The following is a 12147-nucleotide window of genomic DNA, read 5'->3' as shown; positions in this document are numbered from 1 at the left end:
CCGCGGCTGCGTTTGACGGCATGGCGGTTGAACGCCGGATCCTAAGGGAAAAAGGCATTCCGGAAGAGGTCATCCCTACCCTGGTCAAAGCCAGGAAGGAGGTGACTGCACAACATTATCACCGCATTTGGAGAAAATATGTTGCATGGTGTGAGGCCAGGAAGGCCCCGACAGAGTACTACATATACAGCCCCCGGTTGTGCCCCCAGTGGCACCGTGGGATCTCAATGTAGTTTTGGATTTTCTCAAATCCCATTGGTTTGAGCCACTCAAATCGGTAGATTTGAAATATCTTACATGGAAAGTAACCATGCTACTGACCCTGGCTTCAGCCAGGAGAGTGTCGGAATTGGCGGCTTTATCGTATAAAAGCCCATATCTGATTTTCCATTCGGACAGGGAGAATTGAGGACGCGTCCTCATTTTCTGCCTAAGGTGGTATCAGCGTTTCACCTGAACCAGCCTATTGTGGTGCCTGCGGCTACTAGCGATTTGGAGGATTCCAAGTTGCTGGACGTTGTCAGAGCATTGAAAATATATATTTCAAGGACGGCTGGAGTCAGAAAATCTGACTCGCTGTTTATACTGTATGCACCCAACAAGCTGGGTGCTCCTGCTTCTAAGCAGACGATTGCTCGTTGGATTTGTAGCACAATTCAACTGGCACATTCTGTGGCAGGCCTGCCACAGCCTAAATCTGTCAATGCCCACTCCACAAGGAAGGTGGGCTCATCTTGGGCGGCTGCCCGAGGGGTTTCGGCATTACAACTCTGCCGAGCAGCTACTTGGTCAGGTGCAAACACGTTTGTAAAATTCTACAAATTTGATACCCTGGCTGAGGAGGACCTGGAGTTCTCTCATTCGGTGCTGCAGAGTCATCCGCACTCTCCCGCCCGTTTGGGAGCTTTGGTATAATCCCCATGGTCCTTTCGGAGTTCCCAGCATCCACTAGGACGTCAGAGAAAATAAGAATTTACTCACCAGTAATTCTATTTCTCGTAGTCCGTAGTGGATGCTGGGCGCCCATCCCAAGTGCGGATTGTCTGCAATACTTGTACATAGTTATTGTTAACTAAATCGGGTTATTGTTGAGCCATCTGTTGAGAGGCTCAGTTGTTTCATACTGTTAACTGGGATTCATATCACGAGTTGTACGGTGTGATTGGTGTGGCTGGTATGAGTCTTACCCGGGATTCAAAATCCTTCCTTATTGTGTACGCTCGTCCGGGCACAGTGTCCTAACTGAGGCTTGGAGGAGGGTCATAGTGGGAGGAGCCAGTGCACACCAGGTAGTCCTAAATCTTTCTAGAGTGCCCAGCCTCCTTCGGAGCCCGCTATTCCCCATGGTCCTTTCGGAGTTCCCAGCATCCACTACGGACTACGAGAAATAGAATTACCGGTGAGTAAATTCTTATTTTTTTGTGGTACCTAAACCGGACAGTTCAGTGAGGCCATTTTGAACCTTAAATCGTTAAATCCATATCTGCGGATTTTCCGGTTCAAAATGGAGTCTCTGAGAGCAGTGATCTCAGGTCTGTGGGAGGGGGGGTGCTTGGTCTCTCTAGACGTAAAGGACGCTTACCTCCATATTCCGATATGGCCGCCTCATCAGGCCTACCTGAGGTTTGCTGTTGGAGGAACACTACCAGTTCCAGGCTCTACCCTTCGGCTTATCCACGGCCCCAAGGGTCTTCACCAAAGTTATGGCGGAAATGATGCTCCAATTCAGGATTCAAGTAGTGAACATTGTCCCCTACCTGGACGATCTGGTGATCAAAGCAAGATTAAAGGAACTACTGCTGGACAGCATCTGCCGCACGACATCCCTGTTGTCACACCACGGTTGGATTCTGAATTTTCAAAAATCCCACCTGGAGCCAACCCAGCATCTCCATTTCCTCGGAATGATCCTGGACACGGTGGCCCAGAAGGTCTTCCTTCCTGCAGACAAGGTGAAGGCACTTCAGGAGTTGGTTTGGGCAGTTCTGCATCCAAACAGGGTCTCTGTACATCTTTGTACCCATCTGTTGGCAAAGATGGTGGCCTCCTTCGAGGCCCTTCGATTTGGCAAGGACATTCCAACTGGATCTCCTGAAGAAGTGGTCGGGTTCGCATCTGCAGATGCACCAGGTCATACGCGTCTCACTGCAGGCCAGGATTTCTCTCCTGTGGTGGTTGCAACCCTCCAACCTCTTGAAGGGGCGGTGCTTCGGGATCCAGGATTGGTTTCTCAGCCTTTGGGACTGGGGAGCTGTCACCCAAGGGGCACAGTCTCATAGCAGGTGGTCAAGCCTCGAAGTCTGCCTTCCTATAAATATACTGGAACTCGGAGCGATATACAATGCTCTGCTGCAGGCTTCTCAGGTCGAGCTCCAAGGCCGAGTCATTCAAGTTCAATCAGACAATGCCATGGCAATGGCTTATGTCAGTCGACAAGGAGGGACGAAGAGCAGGGTCTGCATGCGGGAGGTATCTAAGATTCTCCTCTGGGTCGAGAGGAATGCAGTATCGGCCATTTTCATTCCAGGAGTAGACAACTGCGAGGCAGACTTCCTAAGTCGTCACCAGCTACACCCAGGAGAGTGAGGTCTCCACCCACAGGTGTTTCAACAGATAACAGATCAGTGGGGCTGTCCGCAGATCGATCTGATGGCCTCTCGGCTCAACAACAAGCTTCAGTGCTATTGTTCCAGGACGAGGGACCCTCTGGCAGTGAACGTGCTGACGACGCCATGGGTTTACTGGCTGGTGTACTGGTTTCCTCCGATTTTGTTGCGTCCCAGGGTTCTAAAAATAATCCGAGGAGAGGGAGTTCAGGCAATTTTCATTGCTCCCAACTGGCCTTGAAGGGATTGGTACGCGGATCTTCTGGCCATGGCAATAAAAGACCCCTGCCACTTCGGAAGGATCTTCTCCTGCAAAGACCGTTCGTCTATCCGGACTTAATGCGGCTTCGTTTATTGGCATGGCGGTTGAGCGAAACCTTCTAGCTGAAAAGGGAATTCTTGATAAGGTTATTACTACCATGATTTGAGCCGGGAAAGCTGTTACGTCGAAGTATTACCACAATTTCTGGGGACGATATGTTTCCTGGTGTGAGGACCGAAGATATCCACCTGCAAATTTCAACCTGGGAAGCTATTTGCGTTTCATACAGGCTGATGTGGATTTGGGCCTAAGGTTGGGTTCTATTAAGGTTCAGATCTCTGCCTTGTCCATTTTCTTTCAGAAGAAATTGGCTGCTTTGCCTGAGGTACAGACGTTCCTGCAGGGTGTACTTCACATCCAGCCTCTTTTGTGCCACACACGGCTCCTTGGGATCTACAAGTGGTTCTGACATTTCTGCAGTGTTCTTGGTTTGAACCTCTGATGTCTGTAGAGGTCAAGTACCTTGTGTGGAAGACTGTCATGCTCCTTGCCTTGGCTTCCGCCAGGTGCATTTCAGAACTTACAATGGGAGAGACAAGAAAGCTCTTGTGTGGGCGCACTCTTGTAGAAAGAAAGTTTGTTAGGTAATGTAAGTTAAGAAATATTTAAAACATAACTTTTAATGATAACATTAAACCTTAATTACCCATCCAAAAGATCCATATAAAGAAATAAAGAATTTACAAAAAATGTTAAAATGTTCTGGTCTCTTTATTTCAAAGAGTGTTCGGAAAGGTTGTGGACACTGAATTGTCATACCCCCATTTCCCCTGACCAGTACAGGGTTTCTGTATTATTGGGACCGGGGGTGGTCAAACAAGGTAATATAGAGAAGTCCAAATCTCTTCACTTAGATTTAAGTTGTAATCAATGGTCACCAAACTGTTAATCCAATACCTAAGTAGTAGACAAATACCATATTTGCAGACAAAATTAAAGGCATTAAACTGTAATCAAGGAATGAAATGGCTAATCACGATAATAAAGAAATGCTGGATAGAATTAGTGGTGATGCTGCTGTTGGTGTCTCTTGTCACATAGAGAAGAAAAATAATTTCAGAACTTGTCGCCTTGTCCTTTAGGAGTCCCTACCTGGTCTTTCATGAGGACAGCACGGAACTCAGGACTCCACAACAGTTCCTGCCTAAGGCGGTTTCTGCATTCCACCTAAATCAGCCTATTGTGGTTCCGGCATCTTTGGCCACTTCCTCAATTCCTGAGACCTTAATGCTCACAAAAAGGGTCATCCTGCTTCAAAGCAGTCTATTGCCCGTTGGATTAGGCTTACTATTCAACAGGCCTACGCTTCGGCGACCTTGCCTATTCCTCGGTCTGTCAAGGCCTACTCTACCAGGTCTGTGTGTTCTTCCTGTGCGGTTGCCCGTGGTGTTTCGGTCTTGCCACTGTGACAGGCCACTACCTGGTCGGGGTCAAACACGTTTGTGAAGTTCTAGAGGTTTAATACCCTGGCTACAGAGGATGTCCAGTTTGGACATACGGTGCTGCAGGTGTCTCAGCATGTTCCCACCTGTTCTGGGAGCTTTGGGACGTCCCCATCGTACTAAGTGTCCCTAGTATCCCTTATGGATGATAGAGAAAAGAGGATTTTAATTAGCTACCGGTCAATCCTTTTCTCGTAGTCCATAAGGGATACCAGGCGCCCACCTCTGTGCTTCGCCTTCCTGGAAGTTACTGTTCTTGTGTGAAGTTGGTTACACAGCTGTTGCTGTTTTCTGTGTTTGTTCTGCTGTGTGCTGGTTTGTTAATCTTGCCACTAGTTGTCTAGTCATGTTTCCTCCTCTCCAGTATGTCCATTTCCTTCGGATAGAGTTTTCCTAGATTGAGCTGTGAAAGAGGGTTTAGAGGGGAGGAGCCAGCACACCCTGTTGAAGACATTTTAAAGTGCACCAGATCCTTTGGACCCCATCGTACTAAGTGTCCCCAGTATCCCTTATGGTCTACGAGAGAAGGGTTTACCGGTAGGTAATTTAAAATCCTCTTTTCCATGTCCTGTTACATATTGGTGGGTAACATAGAGCTTTATGGATATGTACCTTCCAGAAGCTGTCAGTACATTGTCTCTCCTAGGCTTAATATGCAGATGTGTCCTCATACACTGTTGCTAAAGTTGCACCAAATAGCCCTCTCCGCCCGCCGTGTATGAAGACAAATCTGTAATCTTTCTAAATGATTCAGATTAAACCATTTGATAGCACAAATCACAAATTCTCTGACATATGACAAGTAGTATTTGCAGAGAAGGGTAGAAGCACTGAAGCTTTATTTTAGTGTGTGTAAGTATTGCTCACAAAAAATTTTTTTTTTTCAGATTTGGGGCGAATGTACAATCTTGTGTCCCGAATTCAAGATGGCTTAGGAGAGCTTAAAAAGCTATTAGAAACGCATATCCACAATCAGGGACTTGCTGCAATAGAGAAGTGCGGAGAAGCAGCACAAAATGCAAGTATCACATTGCCGTCTACTAACTTACTGAAGTGGCTTTGAATAGTAATGTGATGCCATGGTGCAGCTGAAGTCCTTCCTTTGGGTTGGGTATGAAATGCCGGCGGCCGGAGGTTAGCATACAGATATCAGTATCCCGGCCGCCAGAATGCTGACAGGATCACAAGCGCAACAAAGCCCCTTGCGGGCTCGCTGTGCTCACCACAGGTTCTATTCCCACACTGTGGGTGTCATTGACACCCACGAATGGTAATAGATCCTGTTAGCAGGGATTCTGGCTGGTGGCATTATCCGTGTTCGGGGTTCTGGCGTCAGTATCCTGACCACTGGGATCCCAACTGCTGGCAGTGTAACTTCATCCCTTTCCTTTATATGGCTTCACAATCTTTACCTCAAGTCACATGTTCATATGCCATGCTGTTTTGTTTTATTTTTCATGGTTAATGTTTAATTTGGTTTATATTCGAAGTCTGCGTGACTCCATTAACTTAAGGATTCCAAAACTTCTTGTCACCTTAAGGGCCCTACAGACTGGGTGACCCGCCGCCGATACGGTACACGGACAACCCAGCGGCAGGTGGGAGGTGACGGGAGGAGTGAACTTTCTTCACTCCCCCCGTCACCCAGCTCCATAGCACTGCACGCTAATATGGACAATTTCGTCCATATTGGCCTGCATGCATAAGCAACGGGGCACTAACGATGAACGAGCGTGGGGCCGCACATCGTTCATCGTTGGTGCCTACACACTTAACGAGAACGTGTTCATATCTTGCAGTGTTATCTGCCAGTGTGGTGGGCCCTTTAGTTTTCTTTATGAACAATTCACATCCTCCTGATGATGATTTTTAACATGTTCCAAACTGAAATCATCCAGAAATTGTGAGGTTAACATTGTCAATATATGCTTTAGAAGTGAATAACTTAACATTAGAGACTCTCCTCAGAAAACACACATTAACCTATTGCAGGTCAGGAACAAATAACTCTTTGATTTATACAATTGTATAATTTCAAATAAGACAGCACGTGTTATCATACATGCTGGAAAACAGAAATCAATAGAACACCTGTTGAGAGCAGCATTTAACTAAAGTGCTTCTTTCCCCCCTCTAGGATCCCAAAATGTATGTACAGACCGTTTTGGATGTTCACAAGAAATATAATGCACTAGTTATGTCAGCGTTCAACAATGATGCTGGTTTTGTGGCTGCATTAGATAAGGTGAGTTTCGATGCACTTGGTGTGTAGATTACTGGGATTTTTTTTTTTTTTTTTAAATTGGGCCGAGCATTTCTAATATGTGATTCTTTGCATCTTAGGCTTGTGGCCGTTTTATAAATAACAACGCAGTAACAAAAATGGCCCAGTCTTCCAGCAAGTCTCCAGAGCTGCTTGCTCGTTACTGTGACTCACTACTGAAGAAAAGGTTAGCAGCTTCCAAAGAGTCATCTCTGTCTTGGACACTAGACAGCAAAATTTGGCTGCGGTACTTACATGTTCTCTTGCCAGCCTATGCTTGTTCTTACTTTGTTGTACTTTGTTTTATCTTAGCTCGAAGAATCCAGAAGAAGCAGAACTGGAAGATACGCTCAATCAAGTTGTAAGTTTAAAGATTGTACCGAATAACATTTCTACAGTCTGTTTAGTTCAAATGAAGGAAAAAAAATGAAAAGATTTTCCTGTATAGCCTTTTAACTCCCACAGAGGCAATTTATACTCAAATGATCCTAATTAATTTGAACATAGAATGCAGGAGTCAGTAGAAGAGATTTAAATCTACATAGTAAACGTTTAAAGTCAAATATCTGCCAACGTTAAAGCGAAGTCCAGTTTGTCAATATTTTGAGCTAGAAATTCCTAAAAAAAATTGTATTTGTATAGTGTGCACACATTCTACTGAGCTTTCCAGAGATACTTTCCCATTCACAGTGGAGCATACAATCTATATTCCCTACCACTTGTACGCACACATACACAAAAGGGTTAATTTTGTCCAGGAGCCAAAAAAAGGATCTGAATAATGAAGGTTAGTCATAAAGACCTCCATCTCCCAGTTTTAATTACCAACTGATCACAACTTATTAAATTACATTATTTTCTTGGTGCCTCTGAATTACTGTCCTAAACTTTTTTTTTTTCTCTCTTTAATCCACTAGGGTCCACTGGAACAGCTTATACAGTAGGGGGTGTGAAGCTTGCAACCGGAGGTGTGGCACAATATAAAATTAAACAATTTATGCACAGCCGGCTCCTCCCCCTTCACGCCCACGTTTCCCTCAGTTTGAAAAATTGTGCCTAGGAGGTACAACACAAAAAGGAGCTACTGCTCCATTACAAAAGAACTGAGGCTGAGTCAACCTAATTGAAAGGGGGACTAAAGCCTTAAGATTAGGGGGACAAAGATCCCTTCTGAAGGGACCTGCATCTCTCTACAGGAGGTCCGGACCACAGAGAATTTGGTTTTATGCAGTGAGTACCTGTTGTAAAAAGGGCCCTAGTTTACAAGCCTATATAGATATATTAGGATAGGCAGCATTATAGGTGTAGATTTATACAGGTACTACACTCTGCCGGCAATTGGTTCTCGTCCGTACAAAGTTCGGGACCCGCGCCACACTGCTGCCTCCCGGCTCCCAGTAAACTCCCTAAGCAGCCGCAGCCATCGCCCGCCCCCTCACTCCGCCGGCACACGCGGTAGTGAAGAAGTATCACCACGCTCAGAAGAGGCGCCCAACAGTGGCAGATACTACATATGCGGCGGGGGGATCATGCACGCGGCAACGGCGTGGCTCTTTAGAACGCGCTGCACGAGGCCACAGCAGGGACGGCCAGGGGCTCCAGAATTTACCAACGTGGAGCAGTACAGCGAGCGCTGGGAGAGGAGGAGTACAGTAAGGAGCTCTGGCGGCCACAAAGCGCCAGAGGACTTTTAATGATGTTTAGGGAATTTTTCAATGGCGGCTGTCTTTACGGGAATAAGAGGCACCAAACTTGGGTAGAAATACCATACGCCCCCCTTAGTGAGGACATAACTGGCCAGACAGAACAGAGTGAGGGATCTTATTACAGGTAGATGAGTTGCTCACTCTACTGGTTAAAATGGACTATTTGTCTCTGCTGCAAAGGATCTTCCTGTATTTTAATCAGGCATTCTTATGCTTTATATATTCAAGGGACTTCTCTTTAAAAAGATCCTGATAAAAATAAACGGAAGCAACTGGACATCAACCCCGTCATCAAAGCTGAATCACAGTTGGGTGTGCTAGGGTTCCATGAAGGCTGGTGTATAAAAAAAAAAAAATCTTTTTAATTTGTTTGACAATATTTAGAAATAATCCAGCCAGGTGACTCCAGTTTACCTTTGCTTCCATTATTAGTCACAGTCTTTCCTAGTTTAAGGGGTGAAAGCACCAACCAAGAACACTAAAACATTTTATGTTTGCTCGAAATGTAACAAGAAGAGCACGAAAGTTGGCAGCTCTGGCGTGTGCGATTTCTTGTTTAGAAAGGGACACTCAACCCGGGAGCAATACTCCGTCTAGATCATGGGAACATGCCCTGGCAGACATTTCCAAGGAGATGGCGGAGTCCCGCAAGCAGCATTCAGAATGGGCTGCGGGATTTTCCAAGACCATGGAGGAATTTATGATCAGATTAACCCCACCTGCACAAGCAGTAAACAATGTGTGCAAGACAGTTAAGAGACCCCTCCCCATCCTAGGTCGGAGGGGAGGATGGTCTTGTTATTGATGAGGAAGAAGGTGAGTTGATGGAGACTATCTTGGATGTCGGTTCTCAGGAGGAGGACACAGAGGACACAGAGGTCAGAGGTTTAGATTCCCTTATTGATGCGGTAAAGGAGGACCTAAACTTTAAAGAGGAAGACGTTAAGGAGCCAGAGGGTTTTGATTTATCCGACTCCCAAAAACCGTTGTCAGTGTTTCAAATTCCTCAAACTCTCCAGAGACGGATGGGGGAAGCGTGGAAGCAGCCTGATAAATGCTTCCAGGTCCCAAAAAGGTTTGAGGCAAATTATCTTTTACCAAAGAGTGTCATGGCAAAGTGGGAGGTCCCACCAGTAGTGGACACCTCTTTAGGAAGGTTGTCAAAAAATACAGTTTTACCAATACCTAATGTGACGACTTTAAAGGACGCGTCAGATTGCAAGGTAGACACTGCCTTAAAATCCATCTTTGTAGCAGCAGGTACATCGCACAGGCCTTCAATTGTCGGTGCTTGGGTGAACAAGGCAATAGTAGCATGGGCTGGACGCATACAGGCAATTGAAGAAGAGAATAGCCTGGAGGAAATTACTCAAATAGCTGAACATGTCCGCGAGGCAGCTACATATATGTGCCAGGCCTCAAAGGATGCCAGCAAGATAGCGTCACGCATCGCCCATATCGGCTAGAAAGATTTTATGGCTCAGAGAATGGTAGGTAGACTCTGACTCCAAGAAGGCTGTAGAAGCCATTCCCTTTGGGGGTGAGATGTTATTTGGCAAGTGGAATTCACAGTCAACTGCAGGGAAACCTACCTTTTTTTACCTACACCTTATGTAAGACACACTCCACAGGTTAATAGAGGTTATTCAGGTCCAGTATTTTCTTCATTTAGATCAGTCCTTTTGGGCCAGAGGAAGAGGTTTTGGCACCCAAACTCGTGGAGGCAGAGGTAAGAGTCGTTCCCAGACAACAACCAGAAAGCAGGACAAGCCGGCTGACAAAAACGTGGCATGACGGTCTTCCAGCTCATCTGGGGTCCCCCTTGGTGGGCGCATGACTGGAAGGTTTGCAGCACACCGGGGCCAAAACCTCACCAGAACTTTGGATCAACAGGATTATCTCCCAGGGTTACCAGATAGATTTTCAAACAGCCCTCACTGTCAGTTTTTTTACAACAGGGTTGCCTCGGTGTCCTCAGAAAGCGAGGGCTTTACAGAGTGCAATTCAGGAAATACTACACACGAAGGTGATTCTAGCAGTCCCGGATCTCCAAAGAGGTACGGGATTTTATTCAAAGCTTTTTTTTTTTGCGCCAAAACCAGGCAGGCGGTCAGACCGATACTCAATTTAAAAGTTTTAAACCAGTTTCTAACGGTTTACAAATTCAAGATGGGGTCAATCCAGTTGGTTATTGCAGGTTTGGAACAAGAGGAATTCATAGTGTCCATGGACATAAAGTATGCATACCTTCATGTACCAATTTGGACTCCACACCAAGCTTACTTACGATTCGCACTGGAAAAAGATCACTACCAGTTCAGTGCCTTGTCATTCAGCCCTGAGGATTTTTACAAAGATCATGGTGATAATGGTCACAAGATTGAGAGCGCTAGGTGTCACGATCATACCTTACCTAGACGATCTGCTGATCTAGGCCACGTCTCAGGAACAGGTGATCAGAGATGCTCAGACGACTCGTCAATTTCTCAATCAACACGGCTGGATTGTGAACTTAAAGTCAAACCTAGCACATGCAGAGGATTCAATTCCTAGGTCTAATATTAGACACAATACAATTGAAGGTTTTTCTGGCAGAGAACAAGATTCAGGACATAAGGAAGCTGGTGGATCAGGTATTAAAGAACAAATCAGTTTCCTTATACCTATGTGTACAGCTTTTCGGGAAGATGGTGGCATCTTTCGAAGCTCTACAGTACGGCAGACTTCACTCCAGACCATTCAAGATGAACCTGATTGCTCAAGGAGCAGGCTCGCACTGACTTCTACATTGCAGGATCCGGCTGTCGACACAGGTCAGAACCTCGCTAAGATGGTGGTCATTACACTGAAATCTCGCAACAGGCAAGATACTCGGAATTTGGAATTGGAGGATCCTAACAACAGATGCCAGTCTCAGAGGCTGGGGTGCCGTTCTAGAGGATCATCGGTTTCAGGGCAGATGGACGGCACAAGAGAGCATTCTACCCATAAATATTCTCGAACTGAGAGCAATTTACAATGCACTTCTCTTAGCCGAGGACCTGGTGAAGAGTCAACACATAATACAGTCGGACAATGTAACAGCAACTGCATACATAATCCGTCAGGGAGGAACAAGAAGCAGAATGGCGTTAAGAGGACACAAAGATCTTGTTGTGGGCAGAAAGGCTCAACATCATCCTGTCGGCGGTGTTCTTTCCAAGAGTGGAAAACTGGGAGGCAGACTATCTCAGTCGCAAAGACATACAACCAGGGGAGTGGTATCTACACCCACAAGTCTTTGAGATGGTAGTGAGGAGGAGGGGCCTACCTCAGGTAGACCTAATGGCGTCTCGAAACAATCATCAGTTGCCCAGGTATGTGACTAGAACAAGAGATACAGCAGCGGAAGGAGTGGACGAGTTGACACTTCCATAGTCTTGCAGAAGAGTTTACATTTTTCCGCCATTCCCTCTCATACCCAGGGTACTGAAGAAGGCGGAACGGGAAAGAGTGTGGGCAATTCTAATTGCACCAGACTGGCCCCGCAGGTAGAAGACCTGCTGTCACAGGGGCCGTTCCTACACCCAGACCTGAACAGGTTGCGTTTAACGGCGTGGCTAATGAGACCCGGCTCTTGAGAGATAGGGGGATACCGAAAGCGGCCATTCCTACAATGCCAGCCGCTCGGAAGCCAGTCACATCCATACACTACTACAGAATATGGAAAAGATACATGGAGTGGTGTCAGGAAAGGAGGTGGAATTCAAAAGAATTCCACCTGTATAGACTTCGTTTCCTCCAAGCCAGCTTAGATGGAGGCCTAAGA

General features: G+C 46.1%; 1 protein-coding gene across 3 annotated transcripts in view; it reads left to right on the top strand.

The window, feature by feature from the left end:
• The window catches only part of CUL1 (cullin 1), a 198271-nt gene that overhangs the window by 111454 nt on the left and 74670 nt on the right, over positions 1-12147 (top strand). For all 3 annotated transcript variants that reach the window (XM_063922435.1, XM_063922436.1, XM_063922434.1), the window contains 4 exons: positions 5258-5388; positions 6508-6615; positions 6714-6820; positions 6946-6994. In XM_063922435.1, coding sequence (XP_063778505.1) covers positions 5258-5388; positions 6508-6615; positions 6714-6820; positions 6946-6994 — 395 coding nt within the window. The remainder of the gene's footprint in view (positions 1-5257; positions 5389-6507; positions 6616-6713; positions 6821-6945; positions 6995-12147) is intronic.

This window comes from Pseudophryne corroboree, chromosome 5, assembly GCF_028390025.1.
Source record: "Pseudophryne corroboree isolate aPseCor3 chromosome 5, aPseCor3.hap2, whole genome shotgun sequence".
In the NCBI taxonomy this organism is placed as follows: domain Eukaryota; kingdom Metazoa; phylum Chordata; class Amphibia; order Anura; family Myobatrachidae; genus Pseudophryne; species Pseudophryne corroboree.
Note: the sequence above shows the minus strand (reverse complement) of the source record. Positions and strands in the feature narration are given on the sequence as shown.